Source organism: Natator depressus, chromosome 9, assembly GCF_965152275.1.
Source record: "Natator depressus isolate rNatDep1 chromosome 9, rNatDep2.hap1, whole genome shotgun sequence".
Classification (NCBI taxonomy): domain Eukaryota; kingdom Metazoa; phylum Chordata; order Testudines; family Cheloniidae; genus Natator; species Natator depressus.
The window spans coordinates 37,163,186-37,188,022 of NC_134242.1; the positions used below are offsets into that span (position 1 = coordinate 37,163,186).

At 42.0% G+C, this 24,837-nt stretch overlaps 1 protein-coding gene across 2 annotated transcripts in view; it reads left to right on the top strand.

The window, feature by feature from the left end:
- The first annotated feature begins 2,109 nt into the window (after nucleotides 1–2,109).
- The window catches only part of PAX3 (paired box 3), a 118,132-nt gene continuing 95,404 nt past the window's right edge, over nucleotides 2,110–24,837 (top strand). Inside the window, exons 1-4 of one of the 2 annotated variants that reach the window (XM_074963946.1) lie at nucleotides 2,110–2,237; nucleotides 3,600–3,835; nucleotides 5,601–5,730; nucleotides 6,814–6,948. In XM_074963946.1, the coding sequence (XP_074820047.1) occupies nucleotides 2,153–2,237; nucleotides 3,600–3,835; nucleotides 5,601–5,730; nucleotides 6,814–6,948 (586 nt within the window). In that variant the 5' untranslated portion in view covers nucleotides 2,110–2,152. The remainder of the gene's footprint in view (nucleotides 2,238–3,599; nucleotides 3,836–5,600; nucleotides 5,731–6,813; nucleotides 6,949–24,837) is intronic. The other variant, XM_074963947.1, reaches the window with a different exon arrangement.

Consider the following 24,837-nt stretch of genomic DNA (forward strand, 5'->3'; position numbering starts at 1 on the left):
AGGTTTTTTCAGATGCAGCTGCAGTGTTCCTCTCAGTATTTTAGGTATAAATAATAATTAAGACACTATGATAGTAGAAAAATATATAAAATAGTTTTTAAGTATACAAACTTTTATTAGTAACCTGTTTTCTTTCTTTAAAAAAAAAAAGGTTTTCCTACCGGCTCTGTTCCCAAATGTCGGAGTCCAGAGGGGCTGAATCATTTTTATATGATGCATTTTAAAAGTGATCTAGTTTCTTTTATTTTCTTTCTGATATGCAGGGTCGGAGAGATCAGAATCAACAGCCCGGAACCTCGTAAACATCTAGGAGGCAGATAACTAATCGTTATGGCATTTGTGTGACTTTAGTTTAAATTACTGTCTATTTTTAAATAATGGTAGCATCAATGCAGGGCTCTTTCGTCAAATCTTCCGCTCTAAACTACCTTCATTTTGCTGTCTAAAATTCTTTTTTACAGTGCCCTTTAGTTTTCACTGAGTAAAGTCTGAGACCTGTGACTTCTTCGTTGTTTATTTATTTATTTATTTATTTGCGGGCTGATTCAGTTTATTAGTTATACATTTTTAAACTAACATTAATCCCCAAAGAGAACAGAATCAGCAACAGAAAAATTCCCAAAATCGTAAAGGGAAAGGGGAAACTTTAAGCCTAGAACTCATTGTTTCCTTTATTTCAAAGGGGGGAAAACCTGAACGATTCTCATCCTTTTGATTGATTAAGGTCTTGAATAACTTGAGGCTCGAGAGTGACAGTTACTGAATAGACTATTGCAAATAAAGAGCACTGTGCAAAGCCGGGCTGGCACTTCAGAGTGTAAAGGAGGCGAGTTTGCTGGCACTTACCAAGTTATAAATAAAAGGACATGCACAATAGTACCTTCTTTAAGGACAGACAGTCTTTACAACACTCCTGGCGTCATATCCTGCTGTGGTCACTTCAGCTCCTAGTCAGACTTTACTTCTTTTATTTTTCCAGCAGTTTAGTTTGAATACTACAATAAATTCCTGGGAACAAATGTTTGTTAGCAAGACTTGCTTTAACACACACACACACACACACAAATATATAATATAGGGCCACATCTTGCCATCCGTTTTTAAAGCAGAAATTCCCAGTGGGAACAATGGAGACTTCTGCTTGAAAACCGGATAGCACCGTTTGCTCCAGAGATTTTATTCTCCATTGCTACCGATTTCAGTGAAAAGAGAAAGCGAGAGAGAGAAGGAGAGAGAGGACAGTTTTATTCCCCCTTCGCACAATCTCAGAGAAGATGTGCTGGTGGAAATAGGCAGACAAAGAACTGTATCAATAGAAACACAACTTCCCCTTTAATTTCTCGCAGGCTGTTTGACCAGGACAGCACACAGCCGTACGTCTACAATCCCCCAGGAAAGAAAAGGTGACCAGAGAGACCGACTTCAAGAAATGCAAGTGTCTGGTTGCTTCCTTATTGTAATCTCCTTCAAGTGGCATTGTGCCAAGACAGTTGTAAAAGGAATGAACAGTTTCCCCACTGAAGGCTGCTTTCTCCCCTGCTTCTGCATTTTCTCCTGTCCAGCCATTCTATGAAAGGACACTTTATCAAGGGAAGAGGCAATGCCTGGGTCACACTCCTAGATTCAGGCCTCGATTGTAATGATGAGAAGAGAAAGTTGCAGATTTCACCCAATCAGCTCCTGTCTTCTCCAGACGGGACAGTCTCCCTGCTGGCCAATCGCAGCTCAGAGATCCTGATGAAGCTTTGGGGGAAAGAACTAATAAATACTCCAGAGCGGAGTTCCTTTCACTCTGTATCAACAACAGGAAGAAATCATTCCTGGCACCCCCTCCCCCTTTTCATATCAAAGTGCGCTCATCTTCACACAGTGGCCAGCAGCCGCCCGAGCTCTTTCCTGCGACTTGTATGCAAGTTTCCCTTTCTCGCCCCAAACTTTGTTTCCCTTTTCTCCTTTTTGTCTCTCTCTCTCCCCTTTGCTTTGGGATATCACGTCTTATTGACAAAAGGAGAGCAAGTCCCCCCCCACCCCCCAACATCCCCCTCCCTTTTTTCCAGGACTTTTCCTTCTTCAGTGGGATCTATTACCAGAGCTGATCTCTCGTATATCAGCATTCTCCTGGATATAATATTAAAGTAAAGCTGTATACAACATGACAACTCTAGCAGGAGCTGTCCCAAGAATGATGCGACCAGCTCCCGGGCAGAACTACCCTCGCAGCGGATTTCCATTAGAAGGTAGGAATGCTCTCTAGCTGTATGATGAATTTTCAAACCCGTGTGTCTCTCTGAGTGTGTGTGTTCAAACCTGGGGAGGGGGGGCGGGGTGTTCAAACTCGTGTGTGTGTTGTTGAGAAACATTTTTTTCATCCAATGCTGTGCACTAGTTACTTAGATTAAAACACAAATTAGAACTGCAACTGCACAAGGTTAGAGCAAGAAAAAACCTCTTTAACAACATGGAAAAGTGAGTGCACAAAAGGACTCCCTTACAATTTATGCACACACATATAACATGCATTATTTGCATTAACGTTCTCCACGGATTCTGCTTTGAAGAAGGCAGCATTGCAAATTAGAGCCCCAGAATAACTTTGGGGGAGATCCTGTTGATTGTCAGGGGTTCTGTCGTCTTAATCTTGGGACCCGATCCTGCACCCCTCACTCAGACAAAACTCCCACTGATACCAATGGGAAGTTAGCCTGAATAAGGATTGCAATATCCGGCTCTAAATCTCTTCGGATTCTCAGCAAATTTAAGGACGGCAATACTTTAAAAAATTGAAACGGACTTTTAGACATCAGTTCACTTCCCCTATCCTCCTGGAGTAGAGTCTCTCAAACTTTTGTTCCTTATTAACGTTTCTGTAAAAACGGTTCAAGGGGCGAGCGATGAGGGGTGAAACTAAAAGAAAAAGAGATACCACGGACCCAATTTTAGAGTCACGGAAGAATAATAACAAGAAGCAGGTTGGAATTACACAGTCCAAACCCTTTAAAAGATTCTTCTGGAAGTTTTATGTTTTTCCCCCTTTTCACTTCTACCAGGAGCCCATTAGTAGCGGCTAATTAAAGCAGGTAATAAAAGTCTTTCCAATAGTAAATGATGGAGTGTAACAGGTGAAAATTTTACTCTGGTTTTCTCCTGCAGTCTGTTTTACAGATTAGATTAGATTAGATGGATGGATTCACAAAATCCCGAAATGGTCAGGGCTCTCAGTTCCCCCTCTGACTGGAGGGGCCGAGTGGTACCTATGTAACTAACATGCGAATAAGATGTGTCATCTGGCTCCTGAAGTTGCTTCTGGAAATAAGTTCCCACTAGCACGTAATATTTCCCTTCTCTGAAGGCGCTCCGTTGATAAGTCTGAAACATTATTTAACCTGTTGACACTCAGCTGTCAGGCACTCCCAGGGTTTCTAACTATCACAGATCTGTCCAGGCAGGCAACCTAGTACTAAACTGGCGCAAGGATGGGAGCGGATGAACTCGTGTACATGTCTGTGTGTATGTGGATGGGGGAGTGTGCGCGCACAGAGAAAGTCGGGTTGACTTGAAAACACACACAACAAGTAACTCCATTTCCCCCTCCTTTCTAGTGTCTACTCCTTTAGGCCAGGGCAGAGTCAATCAGCTCGGTGGAGTTTTTATTAATGGCAGGCCTTTGCCCAACCATATCCGACACAAGATAGTGGAGATGGCCCATCACGGGATCAGGCCCTGTGTCATCTCTCGCCAGCTGCGCGTGTCCCACGGCTGCGTCTCCAAAATCCTCTGCAGGTACCAGGAGACTGGCTCCATCCGGCCGGGGGCCATCGGGGGCAGCAAGCCCAAGGTGAGGCGATCAGCAACGCAGTGGTGACTATGTTTAGGGCCTGGCCCTGCTAGGTGCTGAGCCTCTTCCCCTCCCGTCGATTTCAGTGAGAGCTGAAGCTCAGCCCCTTGCAGGATGGGCCCGGGGGAGGCAGGAGGGCACGCTGCGCTTTTGCTGTGATTTGGGGAAGGATGCTCATTTGGACAAAGCCTTACTGGGGCTAGTAAACCTCACACAAGCCTGGTTCTGACCAAGGATTTGCAGGCTGCAGCATCTGGGGAGAAAGAGTCTGCTGTATTTAATGCAAGAGACAAAATATAATCAGCGGCTGCGTAATTGCCTGTGCCCATGTAAACACCTTCGAAATCAACACACTCCTCCACACAGTGTGTGCATGGAGATGCACACACACACTCGCGTGCAAAGTGCTGGGTGTAGCCCCCCCCGCCTCCTCCCCAGCCTATTTCTAGAACTTCTCTGTCCCATAAAATATTTTTAAAACTTAGGAAATGAATCAAAGAAATAAGGCCCGATCCTGCAAGCTCTTATTCACCTCCGAATGGTCCCTACATACCCACCACCAAAACCTGTGGGAGCTTCTTAGGGGTTGAGCACTTTCCAGATGGAGCATGGTCCAGGTGGAGTCAGTTGGTCTAGCCATTGAGTCAGGATTACTAGCGGGCGGGAGAGTTTACAGGATCGGGCCCTATATTCTGGAGTGTTTTTTAGCATGCTGCTGTACAGCTCTATCAATGTATCTCCAGCTAATATCCTAGTTGTCTGCCCAAACGCTACTTATATTTACAAATACATACACCCAAAGAGTGTGTATACAGGCAAATATAGATCCTTGGACGATTGTTAACTTGTTTGTATTATTATATATATCCCCGCCAAAAAAACTTTTCTTTCTTTCTTTCTTTCTTTCTTTCTTTCTTTCTTTCTTTCTTTCTTTCTTTCTTTCTTTCTTTCTTTCTTTCTTTCTTTCTTTCTCCTTTGCTGCTCCTTTAAAGCTGGGATTATTAAACTTTTATATCAAACGTTAGAATAAATTACTTTATCTATTTTACAGGCATATTATCTGGAAAATTATTTCTATTTCTGATTTGCAGGGTTTTTAATTGAACGTTATTTTCGTTGTTTAGGACATCCGAGCAAAATTTCAGAACAGTGCGTTTGTCAGTGTTTGTTTATGATATTTAGAAAAATCTACATTGTTGTTATTAGACTTATTTTCTGTTGTTCCTAAATTTCCGAGGTTGGGTCTGTACTTGTAGTTTGAGTTATACTTTAGCACAGTTTAATCTCTTTTCCCGATCATTACACTGTCACTGACAATACTTTTACTGCGATTTTCATCTTCTCTGTGGACATTTCTTTGCTCACCACCCTCTGTACAGATATACACAAACGTTATTACTACATCACTTTAGGTTTTGATTACTATGGGCCCGATCCTTCAATTCTCATGCGAGTGCAACCCTAATGGACTTCTTAGGGAATTTTGCCGTTCTGGGGACTACAGGATCGGGGTCGTTGTATGTATCTGGCAGTCCTGAGTCAGTTTTAAAAGCAGAAGGACGTTGATAATTATGAGAGGCTTTCCAAAGGGGCCAGATCGTGCCCTTAATTATAACGGGATGTAAATCCGGAGCGACTCCAGTCAGGTTAAAGGAGTTACTTCGGATTCACGCGGCAGAATTTAACCTTCGCGTCTTGCTGTGATCCTTCTGCATTAAATCCAAACTGTACAAACTTGGTGTCCGCCTGGTTTGTTGTATTAAAGCAGGTGACAACGCCGGATGTTGAGAAGAAAATCGAGGAATACAAGAGGGAGAATGCCGGCATGTTCAGCTGGGAGATCCGGGACAAACTGCTCAAAGACGGGGTCTGCGATCGAAACACGGTTCCCTCAGGTACTGGGGTCTATTCCTATTTCCGTTCAGCAGGCTCAGCACAGCCACTCACGCGCTATTGATTGATGCCATTTGGAGAGGCCACCTTTATCCAGAGTCGTCTTCCAGAGCCATCAAATATTTAATAAACAGACATCATCCCCCCTAGGGGTATGAGATCTGGGTTCTTATGCAAAGCGTGTGTTTGGGGTGGGCGGTTGGGCAAGCAGTGTATCCTGTGGGTCTATTGCAGGCAGAGGATGGAGGAAAGCGTTCAGTGATGAGCATCATTTCTGAAAGGGAATCTAAAGCTAGAACCCAGTAGCTGCCGCTGTGCTGTTTGCAAGAGGCGACAAGCGGTCCGGCCTAGTCACTTTCCTAACTTCATAAAACGATCGGCATTAACCGCGGGTACAAGTTGAACATATGGATCCCGGGGAGGATTTCTGCACTGGTGTGGGGCAGTTTGTTTTTAATTAAGAAGCAACTGCATTCCTTTACCCCCCGCCCCCGCCCTCCCCAGCTTGTGCCAAGGAGATAGTTCAGAGCATGGGTTTGTTTTGCAGATTGGAATCTGGAAACAAATAAATGAACCAAGGCTGCTTTTCTTTTCTCCTCTGGCTTGTTTTCTTGCTTGGTTTTGTTACAATAGGCAAGTATTCCGGCGTGGAAATCGAAACCCTGCAGTCTGAGGCCTCCTAAATAGTTTGCTCTCTGGCTCGTTTTGTTGTAATTTCCCTTGTAATGCTTTCTGGTCAGCAGACTTTACTGGCTTGGAGAAAACAAAAATATCTTGCAATATATGTTCCACCCCTTAAAAAAAAAACCCCATAGGGAATATACGGATTTATAGACACTAACCTCACAGGCAGTGAAGCCCCTGAATTTAACCAGGGGGGATGTAAAAAACCAATGCACTGTAGTGGGCTGAATTGCCAAGGATCAAGCCAGCACGCCTCTGGATGTGCGCTGGTGTTGGGGCAGCAGCTCTCCAGGGATGAGGGTGCAGCGGAGGGGCAGTCACTGCCGAGGTCCCGAGAGTGAGAGGTTGTTTTAAAGCCAGCAAAGCGCTGCTGCTTTACAGCTCTTCGTTTTTCCTTGAAGTGAGCTCCATCAGCCGCATTCTGAGAAGTAAATTTGGGAAAGGAGAAGAGGAGGAGGCCGAACTGGAAAGGAAAGAAGCGGAAGAGAGTGACAAGAAGACCAAGCATAGCATTGATGGGATCCTCAGCGAACGAGGTAAAGCCAATCGCTTCCCCCAGACGCGGAGCGAAGTGGGGATCTTGTTTGCAGCTTCCGGATCGGGCTTTGCTCCTGGGCAGTCAGGGAAGGACGTGGGGCGAGGCGCACACATGTTAGCTGCTGGGGCGGGGGCCCGGTCCGGCAGCGCTGAAGGCAGGTGCCTGCTTGAGGTGTCATTAAACCCAGCCCAATGGAGCGGGGTTCACGTGCGCTCTTTGTTTCCCTCTTGACCCTGGGATCCTTGTTCGCCGGGAGGTCAGATCTGTAGGTTATCTCGCCCCTGTTTGTTGTCCCGGCCGGGTTAGTCTCTCGCTCTCATTAGAGGCTGATGGCTTCGGAGAAAGTGTGTCGGAAGTGGCTGGTCCGGGCCCGGCTAGGGGTTTTATGAGGCCTTCTCGTGGTGGTGGTAAAAGCTGGCCTTAGGCGTGAGAGCTGTTGGCACCTTTCTGCAGATGGCAGCGAGATCAAAGGGGGGCCGCTTCTCTCCAGGCATCCTTTGCTCCCCAGGCTCGCAGCCTGCTGAGGGTCCCCAGGAAGGCAGGCAATGCACTTGTAGAGGAGAAGCTCCGAGCCCACCTGGGTTGCTTTTCCTTTCGTTGCTTCCCCCCACCCAACACCCCCATGCCCATAGGAGTCGTGTCCTTGCTGCACATGGCCCCTAGCCTTAGTTGCGTTTCACCGACCCGATGGCAGTCTCTTCCCCCGGACTCTGCAAGGATCATGTTAGAGGGCGCACAAGAGACAGGTGCACACGAGCCCATTCCTGATTAGCGCAAGTTTCTCCAAAGCCCAAAGGGAAATTCCCACGTGCATCTAAATCCCACGCGATTTTAAATCCCATCCAACGGCCGCTTTAAATTAACGGATTGGTGCAGTTCATATTCAAGAGGGAGTCGGAGGTAGGGAGAGAGAGTTGGTTCCCTTTGTTTGGGATTTTCAGCAGCAAGGGAAACTTTAAACAATCCCGGGAAGGAGATCGCAGAGACAGCCCCCCTGTTACAGATATGCCCTAATCGCACGGTGCAGAGCGCAGCGTGAGGAGCTAAAGTCATCGGGCCCCGAGCGCCGGGTTAGCGCTGGCGTTCAGCTTTCCCACGCTTGGCCAGGTACTCTGGCTGGCCGCTGGAGGCGGCGCTTTCTCTGATCGAAGTGGCTCGTTTTGGGGGCTTGGTGTTAAAGGAAAAAGTATATTCGGGGTGTGCAATCTTGTGGCCAGCAGGTCAAACCCAGCCCCTGCCCGTTCTTCAACCGAACCGCTATTGTGACTTTCATCATTCACATTGAAATCACTTTTCAAAGGGGAGCGAGTCTCTTGATTTGGGGCCCGAGCCTGCAATCTTTGCTCTGGCTCATTGGCTTCAAGTGAGAGAGTTTTTGCTTGAATAAACCTGGCAGGATCGGACCCTGCGAGAATAAAACCCAGAGTTCCTGTAATTTCCAAGTCCATCTCAGGCAGAGAATTTCCTTCTAGGGCAGTTTTGCATGCTGCTGAAAATTTTCCCAGTTCTAGCCCGCTATTGTTGTGAATCACTTGAAATAGTTCCGGTTCCTGGGAATTGGACGTTAGGCACTAGGAGAACATAGGGAGGAAAGAAAAGAGTCTTCTTCAAAATAAAACCCAACCAAACAAGAAGTCTAAAAATAAATAGCAATTTGAGCTGGAGAAAAATAGAAACCCAGCTCAGTGGCTTGAGGTTTGCATTTATTTCAAGCCTAGGTTTTTACTATTGCCTCCTGAAAAGCCTGTGTGAGGTGCTGGGAAGTACATGCAATGAAATCGAAACCTGAACAAGAAAGAGGAAAACGATACAACTCTCTGCAGGTTGTTGTTGTTGTGCCTAGTATTCCAGGCCTGGGCTTGGTAAGGAGATAGAGAGTCTGTTGCCAGTGCTGTGGGACTTGTTGCTAGAAGGTCCTAGCACTCCTCCTCCAGAGCTTGTTCTGCACATGCATAGGCGCTGAAGAAGAGGAGACAAAAGTACCAAATGAGCTGGTCAAACATTTGTACAACTTTTCCAGCTTTTACAAAGAAGGCCTTCTATACACAATCTACACTTGGAGATGAACTTGGAAAACAAAGAGGGGAGAGTCCATTGAAACTCACACTTTAGCTTTGCACAGACAAAGCTTCAGCTAGCAGCAGCTTGATGTGAACAAAAGAAGGCAACCTTTTTATAATTCAAGGAGAAAAGAAGAGAAAACAGCCCCACAAAAGGCCGAGAAAAGACATTATGGGCTTGCAATGAGGGATGAATTATTCAATGAGCCCCAATAGCTGATGCTTCGAGCAGTTTTATGGACTCTCCACCGTGGAAAAAGTGGCTATTTTCACCTACAAAATGTTTCTAGCCTTTCTAGACATCTAGAGATGCCGACTGCCATTCAAGAAGGACAACTGCTATTCTTTAAAACTATAGTATCCCTCTGTATTGTAAAAACAAAACAAAACAAAAAACCCCTAAACTAGGACTCTAACTCAGTGTTACTAGGGCTTTCAGGGAAGCTTCATCTTCTCTCTCTGTGTGTGTACATATGTACACACCAAAAATACTAGGGGATTCATACATTTTAAGGCCAGAAGGGACCATTCTAACTTCCTTTATAATGGAGGGTGCAGAATTTTACCCAGTAATTCCTTCAGGCAGGGATTGGGCAAGCAATGGCTAAAATCAGTGTCCAAGATTTTGAAAAAAATCTGTCTGTTTTGGGTGGCTTGGGGTTTTGAGTGCCCAGCTTGAGACACTTTAAAGGTGCCTACTTTTCAGAAAGTGCCACACACTTCTGAAAATCTTCAGTGTGGCTCAAATTGGGCACACCAAAATGGAAGTGCCCCAAATCACTCATCATTTTTGAAAATCTGGGCAAATATGTCCAGAGAGTTTATCTTAGCTGGCTGAGCACTAATATTAAACAAAAGATAAAACAGGAAGCCTCGCTAGTATCCCTGATCCAGTCAACAGCAACTATTACATGGATGGAGATCACCATTTGATTAAAAAAACAAAACCCCACAACTCAACTCTAGCTCAGAATTCTTTTGGTGCTCTTTCCCTCTCTGCCGCTTGAAGCTTAGGCTTTAGCCCCAGTATTGGCCTGGGCCAAAGTTTCAGTGATATTTCACAGACTCAGAGAGTACTAACAACCTGGATCTCAAAGGAAATGGAGGGATCTTTTGGGAAAATAAATCCCCACTGCCAGTGCTGTTGTCATTTCTGTCAATATTTAATACTGATATTTTTAAAAGTGAAGTTCTCTTAGATTATTTGGGTAGAAAGGCTTGATGCTGAGATGGTGCTGCTTGCCTCTTGAAAGGTATTGAACTCTGAACTCCTTGAGCTTCCACTGAAATTAATGACCCATGGTGCCTACTACCAACGAAGCTGATGGCAAAACTCCCGTTAATTTAAATGGTGCAGGATTGGGTACAAGGGCTTCACTGGAAGTCAAGGCCACACAACTCTTTGCAGGATCAGGGCTTTTAAAATGTGTCTCTTAAGTTCCTGGTAAGAGTTGGTTATCACATGGAAATGAAACTCTTCATTACAATAAGTCATCCTCCCATCTTCCCTTGTGTCCTTCTGCCACTTAATATTATTTTAGGAGTGGCAGAGATGCTGGAAAGGGTGAGATCAAGAAGAGATTTGTTAGCACAAATATTAGTGCGGGCAGGGTATTATAGAGAGAATTTTTTGGAGAATATAATTTAAAATGCACTGCTCCTTTACATATCCAGCCAGTGATCAAGATTCTGTTTCAAAACTCACTGATATCAGCAGGGCCATGATTTCACCCAGAATCTGTATTTAAGGTTAAAAACATCATCAGATCCCACTCTCTATATTCACATAGCCTGATTCTGCTTCCCTTGAAGTAATTGCTAAAGCTCCCAGTAACTTCACTGCTGCAGGGTCATGCTTGCAGGTATCCCATTGACTTAAATCTGAGGACTGTGAATAAGGAAAGCAGGATTTGTCCTCATACAGAGGTCTAGATAGAGAATACATGGTGGTATGGGTTATAAGGTTTATTGTCATGAGTTTGGGCTGGGTTTGTTGTTCACAAATGGTGAAGCCGCATGTGATTTATATGGGTTGTCACAAACAAGTGCCAATCAAAGCTTACCACTGCACCACACCATCATATATTCTGTATGGTAGTGGTATATACTTTGCAGGGTGGGGGGAACTCTTTTAGGAATGTTTTGAAGAGTTTTATACAATGCTATTACTATTTTTCATAGCCCTGGCCCCACAGAGCCAGGTTACCTTAATACCATAAGTGCAGGATTCAGAGAGAGAAAAATCTGACTAATAATCTCCAGAAACCTTTAGAATTACTTATAATAGAGCTGCAAACAAATGATGCGTCCCTCTGGAGAACTAGCAATCTCCCCTTTCCAAAGCTAGCACTCTGTTCAGTTAGAAGGTATCAGACTTTTAGCTCATCTCTGATCCATTTTGCACCTCAGTCTTGTATGATTTCCGGGGTTTGGGGGGGGAATTCCTCATTTGAAGGAAAGAAAGAAACAACATTTTGGTTTTGGTTTTGATGGCAGCTGTTTAAAGCTGCTCAGAGATTTGTGATGTTAGAAGTAGCCCTGGCAGAGCTGGACGAGAGGAAGAGTGCAGATAAAGTGCGCAAAAATGCTTGATAAATGGCCAAGCCATGTGATATACTATATTTATCACATAGATGTAAACACCACATAAATAATTGTAACATAAACACAAATCTGTAATATAGAAATAAATCATATCTATATCTAGCTCTATTTGTATTTCGATTATAGATACTTAGATCCTGACACCCGCCCCCCACCCCCTACATTAATACTTAGTCCTGCCATGCATGCAGGGGACTGGACTAGATGGCCTCTTGAGGGCCCTTCCTGTCCTATGATTTTATGGTTGACATAGCTATATCTTCTTCTAAATATACAAAGGGTTAGGCAACTTTTTACTGGGGGGAAGGGCTAGAGTTAAAAATAATAAAATAATAGCTGTTGAATACATCTTTAATCAGTAGTTTTGTAAATTTGTCTACTTTAAGTAAAGTGAGATAAATGACCTTCTGTTTCAGTGTTTCCTTTATTTATTAATGCAATCCCTAAATTTTGAGGGGGCTCGAGTCCCCCCAAGCTTTCCGTTGTCTAGGCCAATTATATGTAACAATTGATATTAATGTATCTTGAGAAATCGATATAGGTATATAGATGTAGATTGGTATAGATATAGATGATATAGATATTATATATTATATGCATGTAGGCATATTATATACTTCAAATAAAGGCTTAGTCCATAAATAAGGAGCTTTGAAGAGAAACTTTTATGTGCCTTTATACATTATATTTTTGGAAAAACTGATTTATAAGGGGGAGTTGCATGTACCTTTTAATCTATGTGTGAAACGCTGTGTTGGCTAATTTGATGGCTCCCTACTTCATGAGATGGCTGTTGTTTTGTGAGTGAAAGTTAGGTGGTTTTAAAGTTCAACTGATGGGTGCAGCAGCACAGAGTTCTTTCTCGGCCCTTCTCAGTGCTGGATCAGGAGCAGGGTTGCGCTGGTTGGGAGACACGGCTGCTGCTGCTGCACTGGGTGACACAGTCTGCTTAGTGCTTAAATGGGACCCTCTGTTCTCCTACCCAGTGGAATTGGCCCCAGGCATGGTCACAATGGATTCTTCCCCAGTCATGCGCACTATTCCAAAGAGCCCTAGTCATCCCTACCCTTGGCTTCTCTGAGTGAGCAATTCAGGCTGCAGCAGACTAAATTGCCTCCTTTATTTCCTTCTTACTTTCATCTTGGATCAAACTCCCCTCCTCCTCCCCCCCCCACACTTTTTTTTTCTTTTTTCTTTTTTGGCCTAAGGCTCACATTAGTGCAATTTCTGCCACCACCCCTCTTTTTGTGGGGGGAGTTTAAAGAAAAGAAAGATCTTAACACAAAAGCCCCACTCAGTAACTAGAAAGCCGAAGCTGTTGCTGCTTCTATAGCCGTATGATGCTTTTCCTGTTTGTGAGTTTTGGGAAACATTTTTGCTTTGTACTGTAATGGAATTAGAGGACAGATGCTGACTGTAAATGGGACACGCGACTACCAGCCTCTAGCTTAAATATTTAGATGCAATGTTACAATTACTGACTTGATGCATGAGCTTTGAAGTGGTTACACATGATCTAAAGGGTAGCATAGGCTAGATGAGCTCCAAGATGGATTAATTTTGGTTGCTAGATAACCTTCAGGAGGATATTTTTAGTCTGTTTAATTAATCTGATTAATTTCCCAAAGAAGAGGGTTGACGTACCGGAACCAAATATCAATCTGTGTATCTCCATACATTTCTTCATTGTGGGGACGATGTTGGTCCAGTGGTTAGAGCATGGGACTGGAAAGAAGCAGAGTAGTTTCTATTCATGGCTGTGTGACCCCGGGGTGTACCATCTCTTTTTGGTGCCGTTTTCCTATTTAGAGAACAGGGCTAAGTACACTTACGCACTTTTGTAAAACATTTTGTGATCTCCAGCTGAAAAGCACTATATATGTTCTGTGTATGTCTGCCACCAAACCACATTTTCTCTAAAACAAGGGACATGTTTTATTTGTTCCACTGTAAGCAATACACGTGCTATATGTAATTCAATAGTAAGACCACAAATTTTGTCTTACGGCGTTCTAATAAGTGTAGTTGTTCTAAATGTTCCTAGTAAAAAAATATCAGATATGGAATTAAATGAGATGACTCTGTGATTGAGAGCAAGTATTTTATTGAATCTATAATTTCTTAAAAGTACTTTCAAGTATTTTATTACTAGTATCTCTAAGAATTAAACTTGTGTAATTAGAATGGAGTTACTGTACTCAAACAGTTGAAATAGACAAAAAAGCAGGGAAATGTTCTTGACAAACAAGTGAGTAAGGACTGCAGGATTTAATATTAATATTAGTATTTATTATTTTTATAGTGATAGTGCCTAGCATGCCCTGTCATGGACCAGGACCCCATTGTGCTAGGTGCTGTACAAACACAGAACAAATAAATCCCAGATAAGATTGCACCTATTATTGAACCTACCAATAAGTTAGGGTCTAATCCAAGAAGGTGTTGCTGAGCATTTCCAGAGTGGTATTGAGCACCCACAACTACCACTGGCTTCAGGGAGAATTGAGGGTGCTCCACACCTCACAGTATCAGGCCCTTAGATTACTATCTTGAAGGTCGATTAAGGCAAGAAACATTTTCAAGGAGTGTTAGATGTTTTACTCATTGCACACCAATAGTGCCATATAGACAATAATGCTATCAATACCCCAAACAAGAGAGAAAATGATTCCATTTAGCAACAGGGCCTCTGATACACACAGAGGAATGACACCTCCCTTTTTTGAAACTAAGGCTATGTCCACACTAGCACTTTTGTTGGTAAAACTTATGTCGCTCAGGGATGTGAAGAAAACACCCCTCTGAATGACATAAGTTACACCGACAGAAGTGCCGGTGTGGACAACTCTATGTCAGTGGGAGAGGCTCTCCTGCCGACCTAGCTGCTGCTGCTCATTGAGGGTGACTAAATGATATCAACGAGAGCTCTCTCCCGCCGGCATACATGGGAGATCTTACAGAAGCACAGCTGCATCAGTACAGCTGTGCCGCTGCAAGGTCTCTAATGTAGACATAGCCTAAGATTTGATTAACGATGGTTTTATTTTGTTTTGCGGTCTTAAAAAAGTAACCTCCTTAACTTAAAAGGGCCCGATTCCAACTCGTCCCAGTAAATAAATTTAAAACAAGACCAAACTTCCCTTAGCAAATATTAGATCACAGATTCATGCATTTCAATTTATATGACAAAAACTGACATTTCAAATCATGCAAGGAAACTACTAAAGATGTTATCTGTTTTGACTACTCTCTACTTCTGAATTAATATTTGACTAGACTTATAGGGTAACATTCTGGAGTCACTGAACTCCATGGCTTAACTCCCATTGATTTCAGCGTGGCCAGGATTTTGCTCATAAAATTCTTACTCTGTCTGTTGGCAAACACCATGCAGATATTGCTTTCAAAATCTTTGACTTTAATGGGAGTTTTGCCTCGGTATGAATTGGGCTCCTTTTGAACCCAACTTTGAAGGTGCTGAGCACTCTTAGCTCCCTGTGAAATCCTTGGGTTCAGGACATAGTAAAGGTTTACAAGATTGGGCCCTCACACCTCAATCCTTCAAACGTCATATTTGAAAAGGAAAATGGAAAATGCATCAAATGAAGTGAGCTGTAGCTCATCTGATGAAAATGGAAGGAAAATGGAAAATGCATCCGATGAAGTGAGCTGTAGCTCACGAAAGCTTATGCTCAAATAAATTTGTTAGTCTCTAAGGTGCCACAAGTACTCCTTTTCTTTTTGCGAATATAGACTAACACGGCTGCTACTCTGAAACCTGTCATATTTGAGTAACTAGACGTCCCATTCAAAGGGCCTACTCATGTGCATAAAGTTACTCACATAGGTTATTGCTTGCAGGACTGGGTCCTCGATTTCTTTTGTTCTGTTGAGGGCTAAATGATAATGGGGGGGTCTAATCCTGAACTCATTACTCAGGCAAATTTCTCTCTGAAGCTAAGGATTTCTGGCACTGCGTTAGCCAAAGTGATATCAGTTGGGAAGATAAGATTTTGTAAGTTTAGTCAGAGATAAATTCAAATTTACAAAAAAATCTAAGATGATGAAAACCTTAGAAGATAATTTTTGGGCAATTTAAAATGGTAAATTTCTGTTGTATCAATTGAAATAAGTGAATTTGTTATCTAATATTTGCTGGAGGAAGGTTTAGTTTTGTATTTATTGATAAGATGCATTTATTGATAAGAATGGGGATATGTATTTGGAAGGGGAGAATACATAAAGTTGATCATGATAGATTATTGAGAGTCCCCAGGGTTAAGTAATAAAACTGTATTGGGAAATGAAGCAGAACTACAAAGTGTTCTCTGGTTAATTTAAGAAGAAATTGAGTGAAACACAACACAATAAATCAGACCAGTGTAGTCAGTGTGAATTTCTCCATATAAAAATCACTTGAAATGCTATGTATGGGGAGAGAGAGAACAAAATAAATGAATAAAAGTTTTGTATGCTTCCAAAAGTTCCCAAAATGCAGGGATCTCTTGCTAATAAAAGTGATGTACAGTAACATAACTCACCACAAGACTTTGTTTAGTGCAACGTGGTGCATAATTTTACTTCATTTGCCCTGAAGTACTGCTGCCCCATGCTGTTAACGTAATTCTGTTTAAATCACGTTACTAGAGAAAAAGTGAGGCATAATGAAATTAAAATAAAATCACCGTGGACATATTATAGTTAAACTGTTTCATGTGCTGAGAATATTTAGTTAGTTGGACTTCGATGCAGTCTATGGGAGGTCATTTATTTATTCTGGTAAATAAAGATTCAAGAACTATTAAGAATGTACATATATAACTAACATGACAGTAAAAGGCAATTAAGTAGTCAGTTTTATGTCTTATCTCGCTGGTTGCTCTACAGTTGTTTTACAACTAGGAATTAAAATCTGAAAAGGAAGTTTTCAGTGTCCCTGGCCAAATATTGATTAAGTAGTTGTTTGCTGATACCTTTGTTACCCATAAAAAGGCCAGTAGCTCTGCCCCTTGTTGTTCATCTTCTATTGTAACTGATTCTTAACCATAGAGATCAAAGCAGGATCATTTCAATTTATCTGTCTTGGAAAGTCCTTCTTTCCTTCTAAAACCTCCGTGGATTAATGATCAAATTGTCTTGGTGAGATGTGAAACTGAATGGATTCTTTATTTAATATGGTCTGAGGATATGTGCATTATATATATATATTTTACAATTTTGTGGATTTTATATTTATAATTAAATATTTAGGTTATGTGAATGTATATATTTTATTATAAAATGCAATGTAATTTTGGAGTACTAAGATGCTTAATATTTCATTGAGTTTTAATTAATTTGGTTTCATTTCACCTAATCTTGCTGTTGGTGATAGTTTAAAGGAAGAAAGAAAAGAAAAGAAAAGAAAGGTTATTGTTTACACTAAACACTGTGGCTCATCGCAGGGGGTGCTGGGCGAGACCAAAACTTCCATTGAAGGCAATGGGAATTTAGGAAACTCATCGCATGGCGGGATTGGGCCCTAACTATAGGAATAATGCAACAATACGTGCACTATTTTTTTATATGTGGCTTCATTATGATGATTTTGTAGATGATTCTCATTTGCATTAGTGAGGATGAATGTATTGCCCCTTCTCAAAACTATGGGGCAAACCTAATATGATAAGACATGTGAAAAGGATTTAGCACTTGAAACAATTCTCAGCTGTAGAACATAAACCTGTATTATGAAATGCATGCCACCCCATCCTCAATATGCAAATACAGCATATACAGTATATGCAGTTTAGGGCTCTTTTACTGATGTACAATTATGATATGGAGTTTCAACTAAAATGCAGAATCTGAAAGCCAGATCTTGGTCCCATGATTACACTGGTTCCACTGATTACACTGGGACTTCAACTTTAGATACAATGTTGGTGAGCATGGTATAAAAAGATAGATAGATTAGACACTGCTAGGGACATTGCTATTGATTTTACATGGACGGTGCTGAGATACTACAGCAATATACATCCAGCTATATAAAATCTATAAAATAGACATTTTTTAAATCAGCATTTTACCTACTGTCTTTCTTAAATACATATTTGTATTTGTTTGATCTGCAAATCTCTTGATAAAATAACAATCTATGTACTCTTCACAAATACCTGGCTACTTCTGAAGATATTTTGCTCCAGTCTGATAGTTAAGATTCTTAAAAAATATTTGTGGACAAAAGTTCCTTGAAAAATCAGAATTTTTAACCTGTACCTTTCAGTGGATCTCTGCATGATAAGAAGAGTCACATGTATTCCACATTATGATTTTTTAAAATTTTAGTGGATATCTGTCTTGGAGTAGAATTTCTGCCAAACATTGCCAATGTTTATACCATGCCTGAGTCCATATACGGGTCTTTCTTAAGGATTTATATATCCATCATGTGGCTCATCTTGGAAGTCCAAACCAAAAATGGCTATGTAGAAATTTCTTTATCAGCCATACTACCACATAGATCATCAGAGTGATTTGTATTACGTGAGGACTAAACAATCTTCAGCTGACATTTCAGTGTCCAGAAAGTTTATGCAACATCAGTCAAATCCCTTTCAGCTTACTCTTGCCTGTAAGAACATATATATGCCAAGTTAAGTAGGATTTGGCCCATATGCATAACCCAGAAAACCAGTAACTGCTCCAGTTCTCCTAGCTCATTAGTTAATTACTCCACTTTATTAAAATGCACCTTTCTATTGTTACATACCCCAGTTAAATCAAATTCTTAATTTAACCAAATCAGACTTAACCCCCCTCCATAACCCATCAAAATTACTCTCACGCATCACTCTCCATATCCTCAATCACTTACTCAGAGAAAGGTTGGAATAAAAGTAGGCAGGCCTTGCAGCAAGGTCAACTGACTCAGGCGCTGTTAGATGTAGGGAGTGATTCCATAGTTGGAAAACACTTCATTGGAAATGTCCTTCCAGTAGCCCCTGCCCATTTAAATCTCCAGGCTGTTAGTTTGATTTGAGCTGCTGTTCTAAGAGTTGAAGTCTCTCAGGTAGCTAGGACCCGGTCATAAGAATCAACCAGGTAGCAAAAGCTCAGTGATGGTTGTTGCAAACTTACCAATAGAGCTTAGTGAGGGGGAAAAAAATCATGCTATTGACCAACTGAGATGAAAGTTATGTTTCCACGGGTTTCATGGAGAGCAAAGTATCTTGTGGTTCTCGACTCAATATTTTTAGCAAAGGGAGGACTCTGAGAAAAAGAGAAAAATGGCAAGTGTTTAGCTAACATTAATGTCTGACTTGCCATTTCCCCATTTTCACTAAGAAAAACAGTCAGTCTGTCCTAGATCAACTTTGTGGATTCTTGGGAAAATTTGCAAAACCCTCAGTGCACAATACTGATCTCACTTAACCTATCAAAATCAGGAGTAACTCCAGTGAAGTCAGTGGGGGGTGGGAGTGGGGAATAAACAAGGGGAAATAATGACAGGTTTCAGAGTAACAGCCGTGTTAGTCTGTATTCGCAAAAAGAAAAGGAGTACTTGTGGCACCTTAGAGACTAACCAATTTATTTGAGCATAAGCTTTCGTGAGCTACAGCTCACTTCATCAGATGCATACTGTATGCATCCGATGAAGTGAGCTGTAGCTCACAAAAGCTTGTGCTCAAATAAATTGGTTAGTCTCTAAGGTGCCACAAGTACTCCTTTTCTTTTTAAGGGGAAATAGTTTTACTTTGTGTAATGACCCATCCACTCCCAGTCTCTATTCAAGCCTAAGTTAATTGTATCCAGTTTGCAAATTAATTCCAATTCAGCAGTCTCTCATTGGAGTCTGTTTTTGAAGTTTTTTTATTGAAGAATTGCAATTTTTAGGTCTGTAATCGAGTGACCAGAGAGATTGAAGTGTTCTCCAACTGGTTTTTGAATGTTATAATTCTTGACATCTGATTTGTGTCCATTTATTCTTTTACGTAGAGACTGTCCAGTTTGACCAATGGACATGGCAGAGGGGCATTGCTGGCACATGATGGCATATATCACATTGGTAGATGTGCAGGTGAACGAGCCTCTGATAGTGTGGCTGATGTGATGGTGTCCCCTGAATAGATATGTGGACACAGTTGGCAACAGGCTTTGTTGCAAGGATAGGTTCCTGGGTTAGTGGTTCTGTTGTGTGGAGTGTGGTTGCTGGTGAGTATTCGCTTCAGGTTGGGGGGCTGTCTGTAGGCAAGGACTGGCCTGTCTCCCAAGATCTGTGAGAATGTTGGGTCGTCCTTCAGGATAGGTTGTAGATCCTTGATGATGCGTTGGAGAGGTTTCAGTTGGGGGCTGAAGGTGATGGCTAGTGGCGTCCTGTTATTTTCTTTGTTGGGCCTGTCCTGTAGTAGGTGACTTCTGGGTACGCATCTGGCTCTGTCAGTCTGTTTCTTCCCTTCAGCAGGTGGGTATTGTAGTTGTAAGTTGATAAGAAGGTGTGAGTAACTGTAGAGGGAAAAATTAGCCTGGGTAAATAGTTTTTAGTTTTAGAGGCTAAGGCTCCCTTTGTGAACCGGTGCACTCAGTTCACTGACTTAGGGTTAGTCTACGCTGGCAACGCTTTAATGTGGCTTATGTAGTCACAGCAGAGTGCTGAGAGAGAGCTCTCCCAGTGCTCTAAAAAACCCACTCCATGAGGGGCGTAGCTACCACTGCTGGGAGCATGGCACTGGTGCACTGCCTATACCAGTGCACTGTCTTCACAGCGCTGAAACTTGCTGTGCTCAGGGGGGTGTTTTTTCACACTCCAGAGCGAGAAAGTTGCAGTGCAGTAAATTGACAGTGTAGACAAGCCCTTAGTGTTTCAAGATTATAGTATTATACAGTCGATGTTATAACTGGAAAAGCAATGTTAGATCACTGAGTCCATTCCCATGCAAGTGCAGTATATAGGGTCTGCTCCTGCGCCCTTTGAAATCAATGGGATCCCACTTCCCTGTGATCAGGATTAGGCAAAAAGTGCTCCTGATATTTGATTTTGCATTTGGAATGCTCGTTTTCTATCAAATTCATAGAACTCAGACCTGTATGTTGTAGAACGCAGGCCTACTTTTTAAATAGTCCATTAGAGCAAACTGTTTGTCCACCACTTCTGATGAGCATGCAGGTTGCTGGCTGTATGAGTGGCTATTTCACATGCTGTTCTGGGTTATTCAGGGTTTGTTCAGCCCCGACTCATTCTCCAAGGCCTTGCCTGCCTGCCCCTATCTACTGAATAGGAAAATATAGCTGGCTTCCAAGTCACTCACTTCCCATGGTAGACATGGAAAATGAGTGCCCATGGCAGCCATTTTGTTTGTCTGGTTATTTCTTCACTCCATGTATATATGTACGTGTGTGCATAAATATTCTGCAACCAAATTGTCCCTTCATTTACATCTGAGCAACCACAATGTCTTTAGTGGGGCTAAGCAGGTGTAACTGAGGTTAGAATTTGGCTTTGCTTTGGGAATGGAAAACTTCTTGAGTTTGAGGGAACCAGAATAGAATCCAGCTCACTTTCCCATAGATGTGTTAGTGCTGCAATGTTAACAAGCATGAAAAATAGTAACAAAAATGTACTTCTGTTGGTAAAGTAAGCAGGCCTGACTCTGAATACAAACAGGGAGCAGGTCTGATTAGTAAAAAGATGACATTTTTACAGTCACTTTTCAGAGAACTACATCTAAAAGGCTGTAGCCAGGGCCTGATCCAGCCAAAATGGTCTTCACAGCCTGCCAGCCCTTGGAAGCTGTGTTACGTATTGTGAAAATCCCCCTAATAGCTGGTGCTAATACTCCTCACTTGATCCAGATTCTTGGGCTCCCCAGTGGCTGAAGCTTAATCATGATTTTGAAGGGAGCTATACTCTTTCTCTGCCAGCTGTATTTCTCACCCCCACTTCCCAAACAGAAAAGCAGTTGGAGTTTTGGGAAAGAAATCAGGAATATTGTTGAGATGCTCAGAGAATCAATGGGCTGGAGAAGCTAAAAGTACTTCTTTTCCTCCTGGCTGACATGTCTTTCCCTGAGGAAAGTTAGAAGGTGGGATTTATGCTATATCTATTACAAAAGAGATGGAGAATGGATGACAGAAACATTTCTCCTAGTCTGACCTCAGGAAAAGATTTGTCAATAATAGAAAAGTTCATCAGGGGCCAAACATTGCCTGAAGATTTAAAAAAAAAAAAAAAATCCCCCCAAACAAGGTCTTCCCAATGTAGTGGTCAGAGGTGAGAGGTGGGACGCTTCCAAATCTCCACAGAGATTCTTAAATTTAAAACAACCTGGCTGACTGGGGAATAGACTGGTTAGTGAGACTTCCTGTTTCTAACACCATCCATGACCATGAAGGAAAGTCACTCTAACTTGGAACTAGACCAACTCACATTTGTTTCTTGCCCACTGGCAAGAAATTTGAAGGGAGCCAGAATTAGAAGTTCTGCTGCATAGAAGAGGGAGAGCTCATTTGGATAAGTAGCTCTCTTTTACTGGGTAGACTTCAGATTTTAGCTAGTTTTTGAGAAGCAGTGCTTCCTGGCAATGCCAAGGATAACTTTAGCTGGCCTGTGACCATTGTTTAGAAGGAATCACCATATTTCTGTATAGTAAAATATAAATACATTGAGAGTGTGTTGAGATATAGCTCTAGGAGTGAAAAGAGGTGTTACCAGTGTTATACCAATAAAATAAAAACCAGCAGGATCTTATTAAAGGGGAAAAGGCAAAATGCCACATTTATTGTGAATACAGAAAGAATCATAGTAAGCAGTTAGTTATAGCTATAACATTCCATTCAATTTCATATTTATTCACACATTCATTCATTCACACACACACACACACACACAGGTTCTGCAAGGTTGGTATCATAATACCAGCCTTAGAGTTGCTCATGCCAAGCCACTGGCCAGGTGGCCTGGACATGAGGAGGGAGCAGGGCCTTGTCAGATGCTCATCTGACGCTCCTGGAAGTTGGTTTGCAGAATCAGACCCCAAAGTTCTCACTTTCTAGAGTCCATTTTTATAGGAATTTCTTCCTATGCCAGTCTATGGGAATTGCTTCATCATGCTGTTGCTGAATCAATCAGCAGATGTCACGTTCCTGACAGCTCCGTGCAGCCCAATGTTACCTTGTTCTTTGGTTCTCCCATTCTTGAGGCTGTTGGGTGGATTCCCGTCTGCCCTCCAGGGGTCCTCTGGTTATTTCCACTTGACGCCGCCTTCAGCCGATGGACACTGGATTCTTCGGCTGGCACCTCCCTGATCATTCAGTTATTATCCACACCAAGCATCCATCCACATACATCCTCTATCTCTATTTTAATCACAATTGTTAATACAACAAAAGGGCGGGGAGTTTCTGGGTGCTGTTTCTGTTGTTGCAGAGTATTGCTTTGAGTCTCTCTCTCTGTGAATTGCTTTGAGAACAGACTCTGTCTTAGAATGTACTAACACAATTAGCAGCTTGCAAGTTTCACACATAGGGGGAGAGAAACAGTACCAAAAACCAAGAGACCTCTTAATTAGTAATACCCTGGAATTTAAACTATGGGGAATAAACTCATTTGTGATTTTAATACAGAACTTATTTAATATGATCCAACACAAGTCTGGTTTATGTTTTGTGTGCTGTATCTTTAAATTGAGAGGGGTCTGCAGGAGCAGCTGTGAGCTAGTTGCCATTTTGTGTTCAGTTCAGGTGCAGCGTGTTACTGAGTGAGTCACTGCGTTTTCTCCTTCTCATAGTTGTTTTTTCTGTTTGTTTTTCTCTATCTGAAATTTAAAGTAATTTAGACTGAAAATGAGACTGCTTTGCTCTTTGTGTCTGGGGAAAGTATAACAAGGAATGTCACATACTGTGGCTTTTAGATGGGACGATAAACATGAAGGTCCTGCCTGCACCTCATGGACATTGAAGATTGAACAGCACTTTTAATAAGAGTAAGGGATTGCGCCTGTGTGTCCTCTCCCCACATCTGCAAAGAGTGCTGCTGTCTGCCTGACTACCGTTATCAGATACCTGCCATTAAGTGGTATTGAATGTACATTGGGCTTGATCCAAAGCTCACCACAGATAATAGGTGTTAATATTACAGCTTTCTGCTGTGACTGTTCACCAATACAAATGTAATGTGATATTTGCCTTCTGTAAATATTGGCCCAGACGTTCAAAGCTATTTAGGGGCCTAACTCCTAAATAGCTTTGAAGATTTGGACCATTCTTCTTAAAATTTGCTGTTTTTTCTGAACACTCCTTCTAGTGAGTACGTTTGCTAGAATATTCACAGAAGATGGACACAAAAGGGGCACAAGCACAGTCAAAGGGTATTTGTTAAAAATTTAAATTGATATTCCCACAGTGTATTTTGCAGTATTAGCCCAGCTTTTAAAATATGTCTTTCTGTGAAGGCACCTGTGTTAAATGGATTGACTCCAGAGAGAAATAAAAAAGGAAGTTCATAGTTCACTGTATTTATTAGATAAATTGGTACTTTCTGTTATAAATATTCTTACTGGCAGAAAGGTGTGGGCGAGTGGTTTGAACACATGACTGGGGATCAGGAAATCCCAGCTAAGACCTAATTTCAGCTGAGACTGATCTGAGCAAGTCACTGGGACCAGAATTTTCAAAAGTGTCCACCATTGGATGCCTCAGTTTTATGGGTGCTCAACTGCAGACACACAGGGTCTGATTCTCAGAGATTCTCCTGGCCTGCCTTCTCCTTGGCTTTCAGAGGTTCACATTAAATGGCTGTATTGCTGTGAATTATTTAATGAGCCTTTTTTTTACACCATGATGTAAACATTCACTAATGACGGAGGAGGAGGTTTTGTGGGCCTGATCCAAAAGTCTGTTGAAATGAGTGGAAAGACTCCTATTGTCTTTAATAGGCTTGGGATCAGGCCCGAAGGTAGTTATGTTGTTTCCTTCCCTGTTTTTTTTAAAAATCTGGTGAATTTAAGCATTCATGAGCAGGCAAGAAGAATACTGATTAGAATCAGGCATAGAGCTGGGAGCAGCTGTGGATGCTTATTGCCCTGGTACTGCATTTAAGTCCTGATCTGCAGCACCACTAACAAGAAACTCTATGTGGATTCTGCAAATTGTGGAAAACTATCAGATGTACTCGATGTTCTGGGATAGGAACAAATATTCACCAAGTCTTGACTGAAACCAATAGGTATCTATACTTCTTACCT